The sequence below is a fragment of the Mytilus californianus genome, unplaced genomic scaffold (assembly GCF_021869535.1).
Source record: "Mytilus californianus isolate M0D057914Y unplaced genomic scaffold, xbMytCali1.0.p SCAF_10, whole genome shotgun sequence".
NCBI lineage: Eukaryota > Metazoa > Mollusca > Bivalvia > Mytilida > Mytilidae > Mytilus > Mytilus californianus.
In genome coordinates, this window is record NW_026262582.1 from 58,506,512 (window position 1) to 58,533,585 (window position 27,074).

Here is a 27,074-nt window from a genome sequence, read left to right on the forward strand (position 1 = left end):
GATACAGCTCTGAATTTGGATTGTTATTAAATATTTGACACAGCATAGGTTTCTGACACAGAAAGAATGTGGTCTAAGAACTTGAATTTTTTTAATTTACCTATTATGGTCCAATGTCCAAAATCAAAATACATGGTTAGATTCAGCATATCAAAGAACCCCATATATTCAATTTTTGTTAAAATCAAACAAAGTTTAATTTTGGACCCCAACTTGGACAAACTTGAAAACTGGGCCCATAATAAAAAATCTAAACATATGTTTAGATTCAGCATATCAAAGAACCCCAAGAAATCAATTTTTGCTAAAATCAAACTAAGTTTAATTTTGGACCCTTTAGACCTTAATGTAGACCAATTTAAAAAACAGGACTTAAAATTAAAAATCTAAATACACGGTTAGATTTGGAATATCAAAGAACCCCAATAATTCAATTTTTGATGAAATCAAACAAAGTTTAATTTTGGACCCTTTTGACCTCAATATGAACCAATTTGATAGCGGGGCCCACAAATAAAAAATCTAAATTCATGGTTAGATTCAGCATATCAAAGAACCCCATATATTCAATTTTTGTTGAAATCAAAAAAAGTTTAATTTTGGACCCCAACTTGGACCAACTTGAAAACTGGGCCCATAATCAAAAATCTAAACACATGTTTAGATTCAGCATATCAAAGAACCCCAAGAATTCAATTTTTGTTAAAATCAAACTAAGTTTAATTTTGGACCCTTTGGACCTCAATGAAGACCAACTTAAATAAAATGCTCCGCAGGGCGCAGCTTGATACGACCGCAGAGGTCGAACCCTGAACAGTTGGGGCAAGTATGGACACAACATTCAAGCTTGATACAGCTCTGAATTTGGATTGTGATTAAATATTTGACACAGCATAGGTTTCTGACACAGAATGAATGTGGTCTAAGAACTTAAAAATTTTAAATTTGACATTCACCTATTATGGTCCAATATCCAAAATCTAAATACATGGTTAGATTCAGCATATCAAAGAACCCCAAGAATTCAATTTTTGATGAAATCAAACAAAGTTTAATTTTGGACCCCGATTTGGACCAACTTGAAAACTGGGCCCATAATCAAAAATCTAAATACATGTTTAGATTCAGCATATCAAAGAACCCTAAAAATTCAATTTTTGTTAAAATCAAACTAAGTTTAATTTTGGACCCTTTGGACCTTAATGTAGACCAATTTGAAAACGGAACCAAAAATTAAGAATCTAAATACACGGTTAGATTCGGCATATCAAAGAACCCCAATAATTCAATTTTTGATGAAATCAAACAAAGTTTAATTTTGGACCCGGATTTGGACCAACTTGAAAACTGGGGCCATAATCAAAAATCTAAACATGTATTTAGATTTTTGATACCCTAGAACCCTAAAAATTCAATTTTTGTTAAAATCAAACTAAGTTTAATTTTGGACCCTTTGGACCTTAATGTAGACCAATTTGAAAACGGAACCAAAAATTAAGAATCTAAATACACGGTTAGATTCAGCATATCAAAGAACCCTAAAAATTCAATTTTTGTTAAAATCAAACTAAGTTTAATTTTGGACCCTTTGGACCTTAATGTAGACCAATTTGAAAACGGAACCAAAAATTAAGAATCTAAATACACGGTTAGATTCAGCATATCAAAGAACCCCAATAATTCAATTTTTGATGAAATCAAACAAAGTTAAATTTTGGACCCTTTGGACCTCAATGTGGACCAATTTAAAAACGGGGCCCAAAATCCAAAAACTTAATACACGGTTAGATTCAGCATATTAAAGAACCCCAAGAATTCAAGAATAAAACCCCATTGAAATTGATCAAGAAATAAGCAATTTATACGAAGTATCTTCTTTTGCACAATACTGTGCAATTGAATATTTCTTGCTATTGCGCAATACTGTACAATTGACAATTTCTTGCTATTGCGCAATATTGTGCTATTGGATATTTCTTGCTATTGCGCAATACTGTGCAATTGAAGATTTCTTGCTATTGCGCAATACTGTGCAATTGAAGATTTCTTGCTATTGTGCAATACTGTGCAATTGAAAATTTCTTGCTATTGCACAATACTTATTAGATAATAATTTACACATCCTGTTTGGTGTGTATCTCCTACCATATCATTATTATTTGCTTTTAAATATTAATCAGAAATAACCAACTTAAAATGGAAAATTTTAAAAGGAAAAAAAAAGGTAAAAAAGAAAAAAAAAGAAAAAAAAAAAATCCCCCCCCAAATTTTTTGAACCCCCTTATGATTCATCACCCCCAAACTCAATCCCAGCCTTCCCTTTGTGGTATGGTACCTTGCAGTACAATTTCAGAGAGATCCATACACTTGAACACAAGTTATTGTCTGGAAACTAGAAAAATGCTTATTTTTGGCCCCTTTTTGGCCCCCAATTCCTAAACGTTTCGGGCAATTACCCCCAAACTCAATTCCAGCTTTCCCTTTGTGATATGGAACCTTGTAGTACAATTTCAGAAATATCCAAACACTTACACACAAGTTATTTTCATGAAACTAGAAAAATGCTTGTTTTTTGCCCCTTTTTTGGCCCCTAATTCCTAAAATTTTGAGGCAATTACCCCCAAAATCAATTACAGCCTTTCCTTTGTGATATGGAACCTTGTGGTACAATGTCAGAGAGATCCATACACTTACACACAAGTTATTGTCTGGAAGTTACAAAAATGCTTATTTTTGGCCCCTTTTTGGCCCCTAATTCCTTAACTGTTGGTACCATAACCCCCAAAATCAATCCCAACCTTCCTTTCGTGGTATTGAACCTGATGGTAAAATTTCATGGAGATCCATTCACTTAAACTAAAGTTAGAGTGCGAAAACCAATGTGTCTTCGGACGACGCCGGACGACGACGACGCCGGACGACGACGACGCCAACGTCATACCAATATACGACCAAAAAATTTTTAATTTTTGCGGTCGTATAAAAACGGGACCCAAATTAAACATCTAAAAACACGGTTAGATTTGGCATATCAAAGAACCCCAATAATTCAATTTTTGATGAAATCAAACAAAGTTTAAATACTGGACCCTATCTTGGACCAACTTGAAAACTGGGCCCATAATCAAAAATCTAAATACATGTTTAGATTCAGCATATCAAAGAACCCCATATATTCAATTTTTGTTGAAATCAAACAAAGTTTAAATACTGGACCCTATCTTGGACCAACTTGAAAACTGGGCCCATAATCAAAAATCTAAACACATGTTTAGATTCAGCATATCAAAGAACCCCAAGAATTCAATTTTTGTTAAAATCAAACTAAGTTTAATTTTGGACCCTTTGGACCTTAATGTAGACCAATTTAAAAAACAGGACCCAAACTTAAAAATCTAAATACACGGTTAGATTTGGAATATCAAAGAGCCCCAATAATTCAATTTTAGATGAAATCAAACAAAGTTTAATTTTGGACCCTTTTGACCTCAATATGAACCAATTTGATAACGGGGTCCACAAATAAAAAATCTAAATACATGGTTAGATTCAGCATATCAAAGAACCCCATATATTCAATTTTTGTTGAAATCAAACAAAGTTTAATTTTGGACCCCAATTTGGACCAACTTGAAAACTGGGCCAAAAATCAAAAATCTAAATACATGTTTAGATTCAGCATATCAAAGAACCTCATATATTCAATTTTTGCTAAAATCAAACAAAGTTTAATTTTGGACCCTTTGGACCTTAATGTAGACTATTTTGAAAACTGGACCCAAAATTAAAAATCTAAATACACTGTTAGATTCGGCATAACAAATAAATAAATGTGATCAAAGATTTTACAAATCTAATGGGCCATACTGTGCAATTAAAGATTACTTCTTGAAATTTTTCAATATTTGAAATTTGAAAAAAAAATAATATTTGAAGAATAATTCTTTTTAATTTCTGAAATCTGAAATGAGAAAAAATTGACCCCCCACAATTTCTTTTTATCCCCCCCCCCCCCTTTTTTCCCCCAAAAAATTCTTTCCCTCAAGATATGGTCATAATCTCAATTCAAATTTCCAATGGAGTTGGCAACCATAATTACCCATTTAATTTTACCATAGTGCTAACTTAATCTATTTTATAATAGAATTAAAAATATAGTGTCAAATCTTTCATATAGATTTTTTTGTAAAATAAAATGATGCGACATTTGCAGATATTTTTACTGGTCTTCCTTTATAAATATGCATTTCTTTAAACATAATTTAAAAGCAGTGTAAGGGAAGTAAGCAAAACGTTGTATTTGGATTACCTCCCTTACACTGTTTTAAATTATCTTTATTGTTCATTAACCATTACTTTATACATAATTAAAAAGCAGTGTAAGGGAGATAATTTCAATGATGTATTTGATTTATCTCCCTTACACTGCTTTAAATTATGTTTTGTACTAAAGTATTTGTCCATTAACCAGGACAACCTTGTTTTTCCCCCTTTTTTGCCCCTAATTCCTAAACGGTTTGAGCCATAACCCCCCAAAGCAAATCCTAACCATCCCTTTGTGGTATGGAAACTTGTAGTATAATTTCAGAGAGATCCATACACTGTTCCACAGTTATTGTCTGGAAACTAGAAAATGCTTATTTTTGGCCCCTAATTCCTTAACTATTGGTACCATAACCCCCAAAATCAATCCCAACCTTCCTTTTGTGGTATTTAACCTTATGGTAAAATTTCCAAAAGATCCATTCACTTAAACTAAAGTTAGAGTGCGAAAACCAATGTGTATTCGGACGACGACGCAGGACGACGCCGACGACGACGCCAACGTCATACCAATATACGACCACAAAAATTTTTTTGCGGTCGTATAAAAATAGAAAATGACTTCATAGTCAAGGCTAAAGGTAAACAAAAAACCTTCATCAGCAAAATTTTATATTGGCAAATTTCCAATGAAGTTTATTACACTAAAATTGTTGGCAAATTTCCAATGCATTTATTAACAATAAAGTTATTGGCAAATTTCCAATTTACATAATTTAAAAGCAGTGTAGATGAGATATTTAAATGAGTTTGAATTACCAACCTTACACTGCTTTTAAATAATGTTCTTTACTCAATTATTTGTCTATTAAAATGGAAACCCTTGCTTTTTAACCTTTTTTCCCCTTATTCCTTAAACATTAGAGCCATAACCACCCCCCCCAAAGCCAATTATTACTTTCCAATGTAACCTAAATTTCCAATATACATAATTTTAAATTTCAGTTCCTCATGATATATAACCGTATCATTATTATTTTCTTTCATATATAAATCTGAAACTACCATCTTTAAATGGAAAATTTTAAAGAAAAAAAAAGGAAAAAAAAAAATCCTACCCCCCACACATTTTTTCAACCCCCTTTTGATTCATCATCCCCCACCTCAATCACAACCTTCAATTTGTGGTATGGTACATTGCAATACAATTTCACAGAGATCCATACACTTGAACACAAGTTTTTGTTGCAAACTAAAAAAATCCTTATTTTCGACCAATATTTGGCCCCTTATTCATAAATGTTTGAGCAATTAACCCCAAAACTCAATTCCTACTTTCTCTTCGTGATAAAAAATAACTAACTTAAAATGTAAATTTTAAACAAAAAAAAAAGGAAAAAAAAAAATTACCCCTTTTTTGACCCCGCCCCCCTTATGATTCATCACCCCCACCCCCCTTTCCCCCCAAACCAAGCTCAATAACAGCCTTGCCTTTGTGGTATGGTACCTTGTAATACAATTTTAGAGAGATCCATACACTTGAACACAAGTTATTGTCTAGAAACTAAAAAATGCTTATTTTAAACCCCTTTTTAGGCCCCTTATTACTAAACGTTTTGGGCAATTACCACAACACTCAATTCCAGCTTTCCCTTTGTGAAATGGAACCTTGTAGTAAAATTTCAGAAAGATCCATACACTTACACACAAGTTATTGTCATGAAACTAGAAAAATGCTTGTTTTTTGCCCCCTTTTGGCCCCTTATTCCTAAAATTTTGAGGCAATTAACCCCAAAATCAATCCCAGCATTGACCCTTAGTGATATGGAATCTTGTGGTACAATGTCAAAGAGATCCATATGCTAACACACAAGTTATGTCTGGAAGTTACAAAAATGCTTATTTTCGGCCCCTTTTTCCTTAACTGTTGGTACCATAACCCCTAAAATCAATCCCCACCTTCCTATTGTGGTATTGAACCTTATGGTAAAATTTCATAGAGATCCATTCACTTAAACTAAAGTTAGAGTGCGAAAACCATTGTGTATTCGGACGACGACGACGACGCCAACGTCATACCAATATACGACCTCAAAATTTTTTTGCGGTCGTATAAAAACTGCATTTTACCCCTATGTTCTATTTTTAGCCGTGGCGGCCATCTTGGTTGGTTGACCAGGTCACGCCACACATTTTTAAAACTAGATACCCCAATGATGATTGTGGCCAAGTTTGGTTAAATTTGGCCCAGTAGTTTCAGAGAAGATTTTTGTAAAAGTTTACGGACGACGGACGCAAAGTGATGAGAAAAGCTCACTTGACCTTTCAGGTCAGGTGAGCTAAAAAGACCCATGACCCACATTCAATATTTAAACTTCCCTTCCTACCCTCCCACATACATTTTAATGGAATAGCCTTTATTTGTACTGAGAAATGGCATTGTAAAACTACACAGTATAATCAAAATCATAATGTACATGTACCAAGTTTAAAAGTTCATATGACTTTATAACTTCATGATAAACATCCTTAAACCAAAACCTAAAACTGATACAGGATGGATGAATGAATAGATACACAGACTAGAAAACATAATGCCCCACTACTATCATAACAGGGTATACAAATTGACCTGGATAACATGAAGACAGAATTAACTTGTTTCCACCTACCTCCATTTGTAGAACTCTATCCAACTTTTCTAATATAATTAATGTAGTTTTCTGTACTATTGCATAACAATCCTGGAAATACACAAAACATGGTCATAAATATATTTTGTCAACTAATCAGAAACACCAAGGCTCCATAGGATGGCTAAATAGTAAAATTTTATTACTCATATTATGATAACATACATGAAGGAAATCCCTCAAAAGTTTCAAAATTGATCTAATGTTCAGAACTTCAGAGGGTTGATCACAGTAGTGTGTTTGAAAAGATGACAAACCTCAGATTCAAAATTGATCTTGATGTTCAGAACTTTGCGTTTGACCGCTGTCAAGATGTAACTCTTTAAATCAGAGATGTGTTCGTTTTTTTTTTTTTTTTTTTTTTTTAACACAGTTCAATTAATGCTTTTTTTTTTCTTTTTATTTTAATGTGAAACATAATTCAAAAAAAATATGTGTATCTTAGAATATACATGTAGTTATGAAAATGGTGTACACGACAGTACCAGAGTTGTTTCACTTAACCCAAGACCAAACTTGAGTTCACAAAGGTTAAAATCAGTTAAACCCATGTTAGACCAATAAAATGAGATTTTTACTGGATTGAATTTTTCAATGATTTTGTTGAAAGTTGTAGTTAGGACTATTCTATGCTATAATATAAAACCAAGGAAAGGCACTTTAAAATAAATTGTCTTAGTATGTTATTTCAAGGTGTCTTCTCTATGTACCATACTTATTTTAATGGAACTGTCATTTTATAATTATTGTCCAGTAAAATTTTAATCAATGAATGAGAACTGTCCAATGGACTGAATGTCCAGTGAACCGTTTGCCAAGTTATTTTACTTGTAATGATTGATCTATCGATTGCTAGTTTTTTAATGCCACTTTCAGAAGCCATGGCTATTTCATACATAAGTCAGTTTTCATTGGGGAGGAAGCTGAAGTACCGAGAGAGAACCACAACCTTTGGCAGGAAAACAGTGTCAATTAAGATTTAACTGTTTATGAACCAGCTGCATAACTTTTTGTCATTTCTAAAGAACTACAGAACCATCAAGGTTTAAAAAGAATATGCAGTTTATAGTGTTTTCCAACACTTTTGCTGCGAGAAATTTCCCAGAACCCTTCAATTTATCTGGTTTTATCCAAGAACTTTTTTACACCAGAACTTATCCCAGGTTTTATATTCATGACTTCATGACTATTTTTTACAAATACTTATCCCAAATTTTACCCTATAACTATTTTTTACCATAACTTGTCCTGGAGTCATAACAAAGGACTATTTTTCACATGAACTTATCCCAAGTTTCACCCATGGACTATTTCTCATAGGAACTCATCCCAAGTTTAACTTACCTTAGGACTATTTTTCACCATTTCCATCAGAGCTTCATAAGCTGCATTTCTTAAATTATGCTGGTTACCATCAGCTCTGCAATAATCAGGTTGGCATTTAAAACCTTAGTCATGAATTTACAACATTAACAATGTTTTAAAAAAAATTAAATTATAAATATTTCTGTTTGCCTCATCTCAACTGTCTCTTTATAAATGTTGTTCAGTGGCAAATATTACATGAATATTCAGGATCACAACTTGAATGTGAACCCTGCTTTGTACATTAGAAATAAGATTGTGTGAGGTTAATTGATGTTTGCCCTACCACTGTTCATTTTTATTTAAACAGAATTTACCACAATACCACTAAATTCATAAGGATGAGTTTTTTTTATCAATGTGTATAGAAATCATTTTTCTAATATCTGAAGTATATTTTGTTCAAGGCTTAACTGTGGGGGGGGGACTGTTTTAAGAACATGTTTGACAGATGATTAGTCAGGTTGTTGGCCTAGATGCCATTCTTGTTTTAAAAATTGCAAACCAGCACCTTATTTAAGTTGAAGAATTAAGAAATTGTATTAAACAAAAATACCATATCAAAAATCAAATTGTATCGCTTAGCCCTATTTGACTTGATCTGCAGTATGTCAATATGCATAGACAAATTTCTTATGTTATGTCAGTCAGTGAGACAACAACCTACCAACAGTATAAAATCTAGGTGTCTATATGATAGTTCTAAAGACAAAGTACAATACCTGTCTGGAAGAACAAAGTATCATTATCTTCTGCCTATAGGCTTACACAATTACCTGTCTGTAGTCTGTAATAACTTATCAACAACAGATTCAAAATAACTAGATAAACAGTAGGTGTTTGGTTCAGCATTTTCATCTGTAGTTTCTGCATTGTCATAAGCTGCTTCAGCTAAACTAGAGAAAGCCTACAAATGGATATTGTAAAAAAGCAATTACCCAAAATGACTACTCAGAATAAAGCCAATGAAGAATTTTGATGTCAATGTAATAAGTCAGTTTCCGAAAATAAAGTGTAATTTTAGTGGGTTTTTATAAAACCTTGATCTGTGTAATTCAATTTCTCTTTAACGTCATATGAAATGAGTTTCTGGTGATTATAATGTTAAGAACAAATGCATGCATTTATACTAAAATAATCCTCTGTGAAAGTTTAATTATTTATTTTTAATTACAAATCCATAATGTACCATCAACAAAAAAATATTTCGTTCCTTGATTGCTGATCGAAAACTTTGGCGCTAAAGTTTACAGAATCTGACCTTGATGAACAATCAACACAGAATCATTAAGATGAAACAGAAATGCTTACAATGTATTTGTTGTTTTTTTTGTTTTTTTTTATAAATATTTTCCATGCTGTGGGTGTATGGGAAGACAATAGCACTTCTGATTAAAATTGAGTTGTGTGATTTAATAAGAATGAAGAAGCATACTAATGCCTGTAATTCAGTGGTTGTGATAGGTTCATGTCTTTGTCATATTTTTTTTTCTAAACTGTATAGTATAAATCAGGCTGTTAGTTTTCTCGTTTGAATGTTTCTCATTTTTCATGTCGTGGCCTTTATAGCTGACTATACAGTATGGGTTTGTTCATTTTTGAAGAATGTACGGTGACCTATAATTGCTTTCTTTTCATCATTTGAACTCTGGTGGATAGTTGTCTGTTTGACAACCATACCACATCTCCATATTTTTTTAAGTATAAAATAATATAAAATTTCAAGCTATGAAATGTAACTCCCATTGATGGTTTGTGAATCTTTAAGCTTCTAAACCATTCTACACCTTCATCTTGGATATCAATTAAGAATTGAATGTTTCTTTTTGTAACTTCATTGGGGTGTAAAAGCGTTGACTGAAGTACATTTTGTATGAAGCGTGGAAGCCTTTTACAACCCTATGAAGTTACAATAAAATGCTCTGCTGGGGCGCAGCTTGATACGACCGCAGAGGTCCAACCCTGAACAGTTGGGGCAAGTATGGACACAACATTCAAGCTTGATACAGCACTGAATTTGGATTGTAATTAAATATTTGACACAGCATAGGTTTCTCACACAGAATGAAAGTGGTCTAAGAACTTAAAAAATTTTAATTTACCTATTCAAACCATATCATTATTATTTGCTTTTATATATAAATCAGAAATAACCAATTTAAAATGGAAAATTTTAAAGAAAAAAAATCCCCCCCCAATTTTTTGAACCCCCTTATGATTAATCACCCCCAAACTCAATCCCAGCTTTCCCTTTGTGATATGGAACCTTGCAGTACAATTTCATAAAGATCCATACACTTACACACAAGTTATGTCCTGAAACTAGAAAAAATCTTGTTTATTTGCCCTTTTATGGCCCCTAATTACTAAAATTTTGAGGGAATTACCCCCAAAATCAATCCCAGCCTTCCTTTTGTGGTATGGTACCTTGCAGTACAATTTCAGAGAGATCCATACATTTGAACACAAGTTATTGTCTGGAAACTAGAAAAATGCTTATTTTTGGCCCCTTATTCCTAAACTTTTTGGGCAATTACCCCCAAACTCAATTCCAGCTTTCCCTTTGTGATATGGAACCTTGTAGTACAATTTCAAAAAGATCCATACACTTACACACAAGTTATTGTCATGAAACTAGAAAAATGCTTGTTTTTTGCCCCATTTTGGCCCCTAATTCCTAAAACTAGGAGGCAATTACCCCCAAAATCAATCCCAGCATTCCCTTTGTGATATGGAACCTTGTGATACAATGTCAGAGAGATCCATACACTTACACACAAGTTATTGTCATGAAACTAGAAAAATGCTTGTTTTTTGCCCCTTTTTGGCCCCTAATTCCTAAAATTTGGAGGCAATTACCCCCATAATCAATCCCAGCATTCCCTTTGTGATATGGAACCTTGTGGTACAATGTCAGAGAGATCCATACACTTACACACAAGTTATGTCTGGAAGTTATAAAAATGCTTATTTTTGGCCCCTTTTTCCTTAACTGTTGTTACCATAACCCCCAAAATCAATCCCCACCTTCCTTTTGTGGTATTGAACCTTATGGTAAAATTTCATAGAGATCCATTCACTTAAACTAAAGTTAGAGTGCGAAAACTAATGTGTCTTCAGACAACGACAACGCCAACGTCATACCAATATACGACCACAAAATTTTTTTTGCGGTCGTATAAAAAGAAGCATTCAATACTTATAATTACATTTTTTAGCTAGGATCATGAAAACACAATTTTTATCAAGTTTTTATTTAATTTACCTGTGCACTTTATTGTGGGACCTCGTGTCATCATGAATGATAAATTTCATTGTGTAATGAAGTTGATTAAGGAATAACGCGAGATTGCAATTAGCCAATCAGAATAACGTATTATAATGAAACATACATCTAATGTAACTATTTTGTTTTGATCTTTTATGTCTGGCACAAAGAAATAAAGGGAAGGTACCAATGCTTACACATTTCTTGTGGCTTCACTTGACTCAGACTTTCTGATACAAAAGTTTCAATACCTACCCAGCATACATTACTGGCAACTCTTGGCTCTGCTGTTAATCCTTCTACTAAGGCAATTAATAATGGATTTAATGTCTTTTCATCAATCACAGAATCAGGTAAAAGTTCACAAACACGTCCAACAGTCCACGCTGCTGTATCACGCACAACTACACTTGAGTCTTTTAACAATTCTATTAACATAGGCATCGCCTGTTCTACAATTGGTTTTAATTTCTGTGGATCTGGTCCTTCCAAAACTGAACCTATTGGTAAAAGAAAGCATATCATGCATGTCAGTTGATAAATAAACCAGTATAGGAAGAACAATATCACTTACCAAGTTTTCAGGGTGTTCTGATTTTCCTAGTTTTCAATGTTATGTGTTGTTGAGGTCTGCTGTAAGTGCATTTGAGGTAGTCTGTATCTGTTGTCTAGGTCCAGGTCAATTTTGATTTTAAAGCTGTCTTATTTCATTCGACAATTGGTCAGACTTAACAAGAAAAATTACCTGTCCAACAACTTTTTCAAGCATTTTTTCAGTGTTTGACGAACCTTCCAAATGCCTGCTACAGTTGGCTTATATACTTAATTTTCACCTTTTGGTATCACAAGGTCAATGAACTATCCAAAAAGTTCACCTATACTGTCAATTCACAATTATTGCATGCATTTATTATTGCAATAGACAAAAAATTTCACGAAATGCTGCATACAAATAACAATATCAAAACTCAAAATGTGAGTTTATATTTTTGCTAAACTAATCTGGTCATAATTTTCAAAATAATAGAAATATTGCCAAAATTTCTGAATATACAGTATCTGTTATCACCAATTCTAATGCAATATGATATTTGATACCACTTGTGATGGGATGAGGTCTTTAAATCACAGTTGAACGTTAGTCACTAGCAACAGCGTAAGGGAAACTGAAGATAGACGTTTCCAGGATACTCAAGATGTTTTATTTTTAACATTATATAAACATTGCATTAGAATGGGAATAACTGTACAGTGTTTTTGAAGAGTTGCCAACTTAAAGTGGTGATTTGACAGTACAAGACCTTGAAATAAGTCAGTCATTCCTTAATTCCTGTACCTTGACTTCACATTTCTATAAAACTTACCAAAAGCCATAACAGCTGCATCTCGGTATCTCCAATCTTGATCACGAATGTGTTTTTGGACGAAAGGTAAAACATGTGGTACAACATCATCTTCACAACATGTGGCCATTAACATAAGACAAACACCTGCAGCTTTACATGGGTTCCATTCATCATCATCATCAAGTTCTTCCTGAAAAACAAAATACATTGGATCATAGTTAAAACATCTACTTCAACCTGAAATTAAGTTGGCTGTTAAAATCCATAAAATTCATTAGTTTTTAGCTACAGTTCACATAGATTTTGTCATTTTTAATCTGCCCACTGTGGGCAGTCCACTTCTGACAGGTCAATTAAACCCTAGATTTATTTTTAAATATTGATTTCTAAAGCATATATAATTTATAAACAAGAATGTGTCCATAGTAAACGGATGCCCCACTCGCACTATCATTTTCTATGTTCAGTGGACCAGAAAATTGGGGTCAAAACTCTAATTTGGCATTAAAATTAGAAAGATCATATGATAGGGAACATGTGTACTAAGTTTCAAGTTGATTGGACTTCAACTTCATCAAAAACTACCTTGACCAAAAACTTTAACCTGAAGCGGGACAGGACAGACAGATGCACAGACCGAAAAACATAATGCCCCTAGGTGGGGCATAAAAATTTTCTACAAATATAAGGTTCCATTCTTATAAAAGAAAGAAAAAAAAATGGTGCATCCAATCTCAAGTACTTAATTCAAGTTTTGCATAGTATGTGCCCACTCAAATCATGGACGGAAGGAAATGAAAAAGTCCACTTTTCAGCAGACTATTGATAATTTAAATTTTAAAATTTAAACTTTCTTTCAAATTTCGTTAAAAAAGAACTTGTTACATGTCAATGCTAATATTTACTATGCATGAAGCATGCGTACAAGTGTCCCTCTCTCTTTTCAACAAATACAAGATTAGACACTTAATAGTAACGAATTACATGAGTAGGACAATTCAAGTTCATATCTAACACATTAAAACACTTTAACAAGTATTAGAATAATTCTAAAACAAATTTGTTGATTACTGCAATTTCATAGTCAGAAGAAAAGCCCTTGTCATAATTCTGATTTCATTCTTTATTTATAGTCAACTTGGGAACTTCAGGTTCTTAAAAATGAAAGTAGCATAATCAGTTAAGAAATTTGCACTTTCAGGTAATTAAAATCATTGCAGTTTAAAATTGCTGTATATCACAAATATTAAAAAATTTCATGCAGTTGATACAGTATAAAATTAAGAAGATATGGTATGATTGACAATGAGACAACTATCCACCAAAGTTCAAATGAAGTGGATGTAAGCTATTATAGGCAATTGTATGGCCTTCAACAATGAGAAAAACCCATACTGTATAGTCGGCTATAAAAGGCCCCAACACGAAAAATGTTCATGTAAGTCGTGATGTCTTGTATGAATTTGACAGTTTGAAAAAAGTGATTCTGACTTTCAAGTCCTAAACAAACGAGATGTCTGCATAGCACGACTAATACTGATTTTATTATTCTACACATCCAGATCCCATACAAAGTTTTGTCAATCTTAAAGTGATATGGTACAAAAGTTATGCACCGAACAAAAATCAGACATATGTTTTACTATCATAGGGGCAAAGGTCAAAGTCATGATCAGAGTGACCTGACTGATATATGACACATTCCAGCCCATAATGCAGCTGCAAACTAAGTTTGGTTTACCTAAGTTTTACTGTACAAAAGTTATGAACAAGGCACCAATTGGACTAGGATTTACTTTAATAGGGGTCAAATGTCAAAGTTACGGTCAGAGTAACTAGACTTTGGTATATGACACACCCCTAGCCTATGATGCCAGACTACAAGAATGAATTTCATTTTTACAGGACATTTGGTCTGGTAAACAACCTAGATTTACCAGACAGAATGAAAGTTTACCAGACCATTTTTTTTTTACATCTAATTGTATATTATCCTACAAAATACAACAAACTTTTGACTTGTTGTGCCCTACTCCTCTCCAAAATGCACAAAAAATAAACTGTTAACACAGAGATATGTCTTGCCTATTTGTTATTTTGATAATGCAAATGTTGAAATTAAAATAGCAATACTTTAACATGTAAGTTATGCAAATATTCAAAGTCAATGAACCATGACTGAAGGTACAGGGCTAAACAATCTCCATGGAAATGAGATGTGCCAATGTTAATACAACTGCAAACCAAATACCATTGTCTTTTCGTAAGTCGTTTCTTTTAAAACAAACCTAAACACAAACATTAACTTGTAAACTATGTAAAAGTTTCAAAGTCAATGAACCATAATTAGGGGGTGGGGTTATATAATCTCCATGGAAATGAAACTTGCAAATGCCAATACATTTGCATACCAAATATCATTGACTTTACATTAGTGGTTCATCTTGAACTGACCTAATCACAAACTAATACATGAAAACTAAGCAAAAGTTTCAAAGTCAATAGACCATGAATGAGGGGGCGGGGCCAAATAATCTCCATGGAAATGAGATATGCCAATGCTAATACAACTGTATACCAAATATCATTGACCTATCACTAGTGGTTCCCCATAAACTGACCTAATCACAAACTAATACATGTAAACTAAGCAAAGTTTCAAAGTCAATAGACCTTGACTGAGGGGGCGGGGCCAAATAATCTCCATGGTAATGAGATGTGCCAATGCTAATACAACTGCATACCAAATATCACTGACCTACCACTAGTGGTTCCCCATAAACTACCCTAATCACAAACTAATACATGTAAACTAAGCAAAGTTTCAAAGTCAATAGACCTTGACTGAGGGGGCGGGGCCAAATAATCTCCATGGTAACGAGATGTGCCAATGCTAATACAACTGCATACCAAATATCATTGACCTACCACTAAATGTTCACCATGAACTAGACCTAATCACAACTAGTGGTTCACCATGAACTAGACCTAATCACAACTAGTGGTTCACCATGAACTAGACCTAATCACAACTAGTGGTTCACCATGAACTAGACCTAATCACAAACTAATACATTGTTGACGCCGCCGCCGCCTACCTATGTCTCGCTTATTGACTCCGTCAAGGCGAGACAAAAATCATGTGACAAGAGTGTATATTTTGATGAAAGTTGTGCACAATTGCTTGATTGCATTTCAGTGATAGAGAAAAGTAATGTCACATTTTATTGGATTTTGACATGAAAATTATTTGTGAACTAAAAATAATTTAAGAGTTTCTGTATAAAATATTTCCTGTATCTTCTTTCTTTTTCATATATCTTTTGGTTTTCAATTCTGGTGTTTATATTTCATAGCTGTATTTTGTGAACCGGCTTGGATTTTTTTTATTTATATATTGTATTTGATCGGCAAACCCGGAATTGGCCTTATCCGTTCCCAGAATCTGATCCAGTATTTGTAACACAAAGTTCTGATTGCGGAATTCCATTTGTATATATTTTGTAAAATAGATTACGGTTAAAGACATGTCTTTTAATTCAAAAAATCTAATACAAAGTCAGTCAGATATGTTTTTACTCGGATTTACACATTACTTGTTGGCGATTTTTGGCATAAGGCTAGCGGTTGAACAAAATAAACATCGCTATCATGAATAATAAAGATGAAAATGAATTTTGAGATCGTTTGGGAATTTTGCTTCCAAAATATGGAAAAATGTAGGGTTTTTAGAAAAATCCACGAAAAAAACAACACCGGACATTCGGACCGGAATTCAACAAAATTTTACGAGACCGATCCATTATTCACTGGTTTTATCTGACGAATTTCCTGTAGTCTGTGATGCATCTACATACCAAGCTTGATCAACGTAAGTTGTGTTGTCAGATACGAAGCAAGTTGGACAGAGATGAACAAGGTGATTTCTCTATACCCCCAAACTTTGTTTGCAGAGGGGTATAATGACCAAAATTGTGTGAACATTTGTTCAGACCCTTGGACCACACCTTATATTTACATCTCAGATAACACAAGTACAAATTGCAAGATGCTGTTGTTTAATTCAAGCATCACAATTGTTTTATAAACCAGTTAAGCTAAAATTCATAATGCTGTTGCTATCAAAACTGGTAAATCTTGATTAAATCAGTTAGTGTTTAAGCCAAAATGCTGATACAATCGTATAAATAGAAATACACTGCATAAAAGCTCATAGCAAAAAAAATTGCATTTCATTTTAAGGTTATATATTTATATATATATGTCACATTCTTTTTCTTCCTTTCTTTATTATCTACTTTTCAGAGACTAAAAAACATTACTTACTAACAAAAATGTCTACGGAGTTTGGCCATTTTTGTTGTCTTTTCTTGGTCTCTCTTTAGATTGTACTTTAATCTCTTAATTTCATTCAACTTTTCTAGACGTAAGCCAACTTGAGAGTTCACTTTGTAAGGGTTTTCCATTATAAACAGGATATTTTTGGTGTCCGACTTTTAAAGTACAACAAATTTATTTTTGGTTAACTATTCATAACAAGAGGCTCTCAAGAGCCTGAATCGCTCACCTGTAATTTTTTGCTTAAATCTTTCATCAATGATTATTTTTGCTTTTCAATATATATTAATGAGTGGCTTAAAAATGCCATTTAAATGTTCTTTGTATCTGTCATATTTTCTTCAAAAGCAAAAAAATGCATTTTACCCCTATGTTCCATTGTAGCCATAGTGGCTGTTTCTTGACGTACAAGGAAATAAAATAAACAACGTCATACCAATATACGACCACAAAATTTTTTTGCGGTCGTATAAAAATTTATACTAGATACCAAGTTTGGCTGAATTTGACTAAGCAGTTTCAAAGGAGAAGATTTTTTAAAGTAAGCAAACTAGATGAACAAATTGTGAAAAATTGTCTTTAAAGGACAATAACTCCTTAAGGGGTCAATTGACAATTTTGGTCATAAAACTTATTTGTAGATCTTACTTTGCTGAACATTTTTGCTGTTTACAGTTTATCATTATCTATAATAATATTCAAGATAATAACCAATAAAATGCTCCGCAGGGCGCAGCTTGATACGACCGCAGAGGTCGAACCCTGAACAGTTGGGGGAAGTATGGACACAACATTCAAGCTTGATACAGCTTTGGATTTGGATTGTGATTAAATATTTGACACAGCATAGGTTTCTAACAGATTGAATGTGGTCTAAGAACTTAAAAATTTTAAATTGGACATTCACCTATTATGGTCCAATATCCAAAATCTAAATACATGGTTAGATTCAGCATATCAAAGAACCCCAAGAATTCAATTTTTGATGAAATCAAACAAAGTTTAATTTTGGACCCTTTTGACCTCAATGTGGACAAAGTTGATAACGGGGCCCAAAAATCAAAATACATGGTTAGATTCAGCATATCAAAGAACCCCATATATTCAATTTTTGTTGAAATCAAACAAAGTTTAATTTTGGACCCCGATTTGGACCAACTTGAAAACTGGGCCCATAATCAAAAATCTAAATACATGTTTAGATTCAGCATATCAAAGAACCCTAAGAATTCAATTTTTGTTAAAATCAAACTAAGTTTAATTTTGGACCCTTTGGACCTTAATGTAGACCAATTTGAAAACGGAACCAAAATTTAAGAATCTAAATACACAGTTAGATTCGGCATATCAAAGAACCCCAATAATTCAATTTTTGATGAAATCAAACAAAGTTTAATTTTGGACCCTTTTGACCTCAATGTGGACAAAGTTGATAACGGGGCCCAAAAATTAAAAATCTAAATACATGGTTAGATTCAGCATATCAAAGAACCCCATATATTCAATTTTTGTTGAAATCAAACAAAGTTTAATTTTGGACCCCGATTTGGACCAACTTGAAAACTGGGCCCATAATCAAAAATCTAAATACATGTTTAGATTCAGCATATCAAAGAACCCTAAGAATTCAATTTTTGTTAAAATCAAACTAAGTTTAATTTTGGACCCTTTGGACCTTAATGTAGACCAATTTGAAAACGGAACCAAAATTTAAGAATCTAAATACACAATTAGATTCGGCATATCAAAGAACCCCAATAATTCAATTTTTGATGAAATCAAACAAATTTTAATTTTGGACCCTTTGGACCTCAATGTGGACCAATTTAAAAACGGGGCCCAAAATCCAAAAACTAAATACACGGTTAGATTCAGCATATTAAAGAACCCCATGAAATCAAGAATAAAACCCCATTGAAATTGGTCAAGAAATAAGCAATTTATAGGAAGTATCTTCTTTTGCACAATCCTGTGCTATTAAATATTTCTTGCTATTGCGCAATACTGTACAATTGACAATTTCTTGCTATTGCGCAATATTGTGCTATTGGATATTTCTTGCTATTGCGCAATACTGTGCAATTGAAGATTTCTTGCTATTGCGCAATACTGTGCAATTGAAGATTTCTTGCTATTGTGCAATACTGTGCAATTGAAAATTTCTTGCTATTGCACAATACTTATTATATAATAATTTACACATCCTGTTTGGTGTGTATCTCCTACCATATCATTATTATTTGATTTTAAATATAAATCAGAAATAACCAACTTAAAATGGAAAATTTTAAAAGAAACAAAAAAGGAAAAAAGAAAAAAAATGAAAAAAAAATAAATCCCCCCCAAAAATTTTATGAACCCCCATTATGAATCATCACCCCCAAACTCAATCCCAGCCTTCCCTTTGTGGTATGGTACCTTGCAGTACAATTTCAGAGAGATCCATACACTTGAACACAAGTTATTGTCTGGAAACTAGAAAAAAATGTGTTTTTTGGCCCCTTTTTGGCCCCAAATTCCTAAACGTTTAGGGCAATTACCCCCAAACTCAAACCCAGCTTTCCCTTTGTGATATGGAACCTTGTAGTTCAATTTCAGAAAGATCCATACACTTACACACAAGTTATTGTCATGAAACTAGAAAAATGCTTGTTTTTTGCCCCTTTTTTGGCCCCTAATTCCTAAAATTTGGAGGCAATTACCCCCAAAATCAATCCCAGCATTCCTTTAGTGATATGGAACCTTGTGGTACAATGTCAGAGAGATCCATACACTAACACACAAGTTATGTCTGGAAGTTACAAAAATGCTTATTTTTGGCCCCTTTTTGGCCCCTAATTCCTTTACTGTTATTACCATAACCCCCAAAATCAATCCCAACCTTCCTTTTGTGGTATTGAACCTTGTGGTAAAATTTCATAAAGATCCATTCACTTAAACTAAAGTTAGAGTGCGAAAACCAATGTGTCTTCGGACGACGCCGACGACGACGACGCCATCGTCATACCAATATACGACCACAAAAATTTTTTTGCGGTCGTATAAAAACTTAAAATCATCAATTCAGGGGCAATAACCTAATAAAATGCTTCGCTGAGCGCAGCCTGATACGACCGCAGAGGTCGAACCCTAAACAGTTGAGGCAAATTTGGACACAATATTCAAGCTTGATACTGTCTGAATTTGGATTGTGATCAAATTTTTGACATAATATAGGTTTCTGACACAAAATAAATGTGGTCAAAGATCTTATAAATCCATTGCGCAATACTGTGCAATTGAAGATTTCTTCTTGAAACTTTTCAAAAATACGAAATTTAAAAAAAATTTGAAAAAAAAATTGGGAAAAAAATCCCCCCCCCCCCCCCGTTTTGAAACACCCCTTGGAGCAATAACCCAAAAACTCAATCCCAGCCTTTCCTTTGTAGTATGGAACCTTGTAGTACAATTTCAGAGAGATCCATACACTAATACACAAGTTATTGTCTGGAAACTAGAAAAATGCTTGTTTTTGGCCCCTAATTCCTACATGTTTGGGGCAATTAACCCCAAACTCAATCCCAGCCTTCCCTTTGTTATATGGAACCTTGTTGTACAATTTCAGAGTGATCCATACACTTACACACAAGTTATTGTCTGGAAACTAGAAAAATGTGTTTTTGGCCCTTAATTCATAAACTGTTGGCCCCCATAACCCCTAAAATAAATCTCAACCGTCTACTTGTGATATTAAACATTGTGGTACAATTTCAGAGCAATCGAAATACTTATACACAAGTTATTATCCTGAAACTAGAAAAATGCTTGTTTTGGGCCCCTTATTCCTAAACGGTTGGGACCATCATCCCCAAAATCAATCCCAACCTTCCTATTCTGGTATTGAACCTTCTTAAAAAATTTCATAGAGATCCATTAACTTAAACTAAAGTTATTGTCCGGAAACCAATGTGTCTTTGGACGACGACGCAGACTACCATGTATAAAAATCAGATACCCGATTTGGCTGATATTTTCAGGACAGGTAGACCTTTACCTAATGAATACTTTTAACTACTTGTCTGATTTGCTCTAAATGCTTTAGTTTTTGAGATATAAGTCAAAAACTGCATTTTACCCTATGTTCTATTTTTAGTCATGGCGGCCATGTTTTCTGAGGAAACAGAAAATAAAACACAAACTTTTTTGTAGATACCCTAAGTTTGGTTGGAATTGGTTCAGTAGTTTCAGAGTTTCCACCGGACGGAAGCCAAGTGATGGCAAAAGCTCACATTTCCTTTGAAAAGGTGAGCTAAAAAGGATTTATCAGAAAATGGAGAGAAAACAAATGTAAATATCAAAAAAATTAACATAAATGGAGAATGTGCCCATAGGACACAGATGATGCCCCCGCTTGCATATATTATTATAAAGGGAAATAACTAAAGAATGGTAAAAGTGATGCTAACTTGATCTGAGTTTTGTAGTAATAAGCATTGTGTATAAGTTTCATAACATTTTGTTGAGGCAAACTTAGGTTAGAGAATGGAAACGAAAAATTCGAAGATTTTTCCATTTGTAAAGGGGCATAAATCTAGAATGGTAAAATTGACGCCACCAAAATTCAAACTTGATCTGTGTTTTATGGTAATAAGCATTGTGTATAAGATTTATAACATTTGGTTGAGGCAAACTTAAGAGAATGGAAACGAAAGGTAAAAGTGACGCCTGCCAAATTCATACCTGATCTGTGTTTTGTGGTATTAAGTATTGTGTATAAGTTGCATAACATTTTGTTGAGGCAAACGTTAGAGAACGGAAACCTATTTTGAGACAAACGGATGTAGACAGACAGACAAGGGTAAAACTTAATGCCCCCTCCGCTACGGCGGGGGCATAAAAATTCCTTCTTGTATCGTAGAGACGAGCAACTTAATGTCAAATCTGATCATATACATTTGGCTTAATATATAATTATATGGATATTGGAAATATGTGTAATGCTACCACCAAGTTAAAAAAATATTCATATTACTGTTATAAATAAATAAACAAACAACTGAAAACGCCAAGCAAATGTTCACTTATTCTTAATTAACTGTCAACAAAGAGATTACTGATTACAAACTTAAACAATTGCTGAAGCAGCCAACAATGGAAACAGTATATTTCTTAATGGAAGTATGCCAAAATGAATCATCGCTTTGTGATGATAGTAAAAAGCCTGTTAAAAATAAGGTAGGAAAGTCTTGGAAGTTGATTTTTTTCTTAACACAAGTGAGACTAGTTTTGGGGCATATGTATGGTAGAACTTATAAGCTCATGTCTTTTTTTGAGAAAAAAACATCTTCAACAAAAATCTATTTTCAACATGTTAAAACAGTTATCATTAATGCCCCTTGAATTTTGCTTGGCCTTAACAGTTACTCTACAGCTTCTATGGATCTTCTACCTTCTCCCACAAGCCCAAACTTTAGTAGAACCATTTTCTTGACACGCTAAAATTTGCAGTCTTGTCTTTCCACAAATTTTGACTACACATCATAGTTTGTATATATAAAATTAAGTATCTTATGAAATTGAAAAAAAAAAATTTCATTACCATACATGTTATGCATAATTTAGTAGCTATGCATTGTTAATTCCTCCCCATGCCTACATTATAGATAGAAAGGCCATAAAAGCTGTAGTCTTATAAAGAGTGTAAAGGTTAGTTATAACTGGAAATAATACACACATGCCCGGTTACCTGTTTCGTCAAACAGACGAGTAGAATTGGACACAGGTATTGGAGAGCTCCTTTGGCATAAAATCTACTGGTTCGTTCTGGTGGTCTTCCTTGTTCTGCAGCCTATAAATTTAAAACAGGTTGATACAATGTAAAGTAATATGTACAAATTATCCTCTTTTCTATAAATGAGTAAAACATAAATTGTCCTTCAATGATATACTATGTCCATTCTTAAAAGAAACACCAACCATTCTTCTGTATTCAATGCCAAATAGACAAATATTGCTTACACAAAATACCAGAAAGGAAAACATGAGCATTGATGATATTGACACAGTTTCTTAAAATTTCCTCCCAAATGACTTACTTCAGACAATTCTATAGCTAGATCAACTTCTTCATCACACACAGTTGACCAGAATTCAATTCCTTGTAAAGCTATCTCATCTACGTCTGATTTCATTGCTTCCATTGTTATCTGTAAAAAAAATTCAAGAATTCTGTTAACTGCACTTTGGACATTAATATACAGAATAAATTGTGAACATTATGTGCCTGCCTATGCCAAAAGTCAGCCAACCAAAATGAAACGCATACATCACATGCAAGTCATTGCTTTACACTAATGAACCACAAGAGTGCACACGCTGAAATGTCTTGCCTTCTTTACTAATAATTGATATTATGTTGATAGTCCTAAATATAAAGCTTTATTACAACTGTCACATAAACTTAACATTAACCAAGTAAACTAAACATTGACCAATGAACCATGAAAATGAGGTCAAGGTCAGATGAACCATGCTAGGCAGGCATGTACAGCTAACAATTCTTCCATAGAACAAATATAGTTGACCTATTGCTTATAGTTTAAGATAAACAGACCAAAACACAAAAACTTAACACGGAGCCATGAACCTTCAAAATGAGGTCAAGGTCAAATAAAACCTGCGTGACTGACAAATAGATCATAAAATATTTCCATACACCAAATATAGTAGACCTATTGCATACAGTATAAGAAAAACAGACCAAAACACAAAAACTTAACTATAACCACTGAACCATGAAAATGAGGTCAAGGTCAGATGACACCTGCCAGTTGGACATGTACACCTTACAGTCCTTCCAAACACCGAATATACTAGACCTATTGCTTATAGTATCTGAGATATGGACTTGACCACCAAAACTTAACCTTGTTCACTGATCCATGAAATGAGGACCTTGCAAGGTACGCACATACCAAATATAGTTATCCTATTACTTATAAGAGAGAATTTAACATTACAAAAAATCTTAACTTTTTTTTTGAAGTAGTCACTGAACCATGAAAATGAGGTCAAGGACATTGGACATGTGATTGACGGAAACTTCGTAACATGAGGCATCCATATACAAAGTATGAAGCATCCAGACCTTCCACCTTCTAAAATATAAAGCTTTTAAGAAGTTAGCTAACGCCGCCGCTGTCAGATCACTATCCCTATGTAGAGCTTTCTGCGACAAAAGTCGCAGGCTCGACAAAAAATCAGATCAATACCTCCATTATGGCAAAAGTCAGGACAACAGCTCGAGTTCAGAATGACGGACATAGGTAAAGCTGTATGCAAAGGAGAAAAAAATCAATATTTTTTTTTTCCCCCTTTCAATTTCATCTCATATAATCAGCACGTTTAAAAAAAAAACTTAATACATACAGCATAAAAGACTTACAAATTTCAACAGACGGTCCAACATAATGTTAATAAATAGTACTTAATGAATCCAAAACGGGTGGCATCAAATGTTAATACTTAGTAATCTCAATTTTCACCATTGACATATTACTTACTGCAAATAAAGCTGGCCCCATATAATGTTCCATGTAGGTATAATATAATGACATTATCTTCACCAGACATTGTAAAGCAGCTACACGTACCTGAAAATAGAACCACATGTTATGTCCAGAGTTATATTATTACGTTATTGTCTAGATCAAAGTGATCTGCTTGATATTTACTGAGTAAAAATGTTTATACTTGGTATATATATATGCTGAAACAGATTAAAGTCTACATTTCAAACTGTTTTACATAGATGAGGTGGGGAGAAACATTCAGAAAATTTAATTACAGTCAAGCTTGTAATAAACTTTTGCAACAAATTGCAGATGCCAACAGCTATTTTTGGACACACAAGGTTAGCCAGTGAAATGGACAGGTTGGGGTCGTTTTTATTTTTTTTGGTAGGAGGGGCTGGTCATATTGACACTGTGAATTGGTTATTTTGGGGATAACCCTGATTTACATCCCTGACACAAATTTTGCAATATTTACTAAATATACACTTATTTTTGTTGTGGGCGGATTTCCCTTCTTAACCCTCCCACATCCATTTTAATGGAATAGTCCTTAGAATACCAATCTCAGCAAGACTAATCAAACTGATTTCATTACAGTTCATAGAAAGGCAAGTTTGTCATCATAGATTGGATAAAAAATCTGAGGCCATAATTGGATACCTCATGTCATGGGGAAATTTAGTTTTTTACATGCTCAGATGAAACAATTCTAGATATTTCAAAGTGAATAACCCAAAGTCAAGCCACTTTGTTTATTTTTAAATAGCATGTGAGTACCCCTAAGTTGAAGGTTTTTTTTTTACTTCAAAGTTTTCATACTAGACAACAAATAAGCCAGGAAATGAAAGCAAATAGAAGGGCAATTTGCCGGTTTTCCGGCTGTTCTGGAATGCCCTGCATACTCATCAGTTTTACAGTATAAAATCACTATAGATTTGAATTAAATCACACTTGTAAATACTAGTTCAACTTACTCCACTAACTCTCGTCTCCGTCGACTGCGTAGCTTCACATACCACCTGCATTATGAAATGTCTTTCTGTCTACAGATTTAAAAAGAAATTTATTAATGCAAGTTTACTCTGAAACTGTTCAAAATATTTCATTATTGCACCTTTTAGTCCTCATACAAAATACATAAAACACACCATTATCATTTAAAGAATAAAGTATAACTTATTTTGTCATTTCAATGTCCTTTGGGCTTGGGTAGATAGTTGGTCTCACTTGTTATCAGATCTTACTTTTGTGTTTTTTTTTTATTATCATTGAAAAGTTTTTCCCATTTAGAATTCACTATTTACAACAACTGTGTTGTGTTTACCGCTTCATATGAAACTAAACTAAAGGAAAAGGATTTTCATTGGAATTTCATTTGGAAGCTGAATAATTAAAGCAAACGAGAAATACATTAATCAAAAACATGCTTAATGAATAAAATCAAACAGTAAATTGTAATCATTCGTAAAATTATATTAATATGTATGTATTTTCAACAATATATTTAATGATAAACATTCGGAATTGTTTTCCTTTAAAGGTCTACAACACAGGATAGCATATTTCTGCCTGTAAAAATATTTACCTCTTTGTCAAAATTTGCCTTTGTAAATTCAAGGGAATTAAGTAAAGCATTTGTGGCTGCCAGTCTGACATAATTACTGAAATAAAATAAGAAACACATTATCGTCAATCTGAGAAGTTCGTCATTTAAGACAGCAAGTCAAACACAAACAAGAAATGATTGTAACAGGATGCTGTTACGAAGTCTCCCAAACGAAGCTCCCATAATTCGTAATTCCCAGGGTCGCCTGACATTGGGCAACGTCCAGTGAAAATTGGTTTGGTCCAGTAAAGTTATATGCATTAGTGATGCCTGGGGACTAACCTTGTATATCATTCAAATCATCTTGGCATGACAAACCAGAATATATATGGTTTAGGGGTGGGGATCTCGACCATTTACAAGATACTAGAACATTGGGGGTGGGGAGGAACCCCTGGGGACTGGCCCTATACGTCATTCAAATGTTCATTACATGACGAACAGGAATATATATGGTTTAGGGGTGGGAATCTCAACCATTTACAAGATATTAGAACATTGGGGGTGGGGGGAACCCCTGGGGACTGACCGTATAAGTCATTCAAATGTTCAAGACATGACAAATAGGAATATATATGGTTTAGGGGTGGGGATCTCAACCATTTACAAAATATTAGAACTTTCTCAAATGGCAGGGGGTCT

General features: G+C 33.5%; 1 protein-coding gene across 3 annotated transcripts in view; it reads right to left on the minus strand.

Annotated features, from left to right (window-relative positions):
• Positions 1-27,074, minus strand: part of LOC127718873 (importin subunit beta-1-like) — a 75,707-nt gene that overhangs the window by 19,529 nt on the left and 29,104 nt on the right. For 2 of the 3 annotated variants that reach the window (XM_052224925.1, XM_052224924.1), the window contains exons 6-15: positions 26,412-26,487; positions 25,801-25,869; positions 24,815-24,904; positions 23,348-23,458; positions 22,987-23,100; positions 12,954-13,125; positions 11,845-12,089; positions 9,098-9,228; positions 8,301-8,376; positions 6,936-7,007 (exon numbers count right to left, since the gene is read on the minus strand). In XM_052224925.1, the coding sequence (XP_052080885.1) occupies positions 6,936-7,007; positions 8,301-8,376; positions 9,098-9,228; positions 11,845-12,089; positions 12,954-13,125; positions 22,987-23,100; positions 23,348-23,458; positions 24,815-24,904; positions 25,801-25,869; positions 26,412-26,487 (1,156 nt within the window). The remainder of the gene's footprint in view (positions 1-6,935; positions 7,008-8,300; positions 8,377-9,097; positions 9,229-11,844; positions 12,090-12,953; positions 13,126-22,986; positions 23,101-23,347; positions 23,459-24,814; positions 24,905-25,800; positions 25,870-26,411; positions 26,488-27,074) is intronic. The other variant, XM_052224926.1, reaches the window with a different exon arrangement.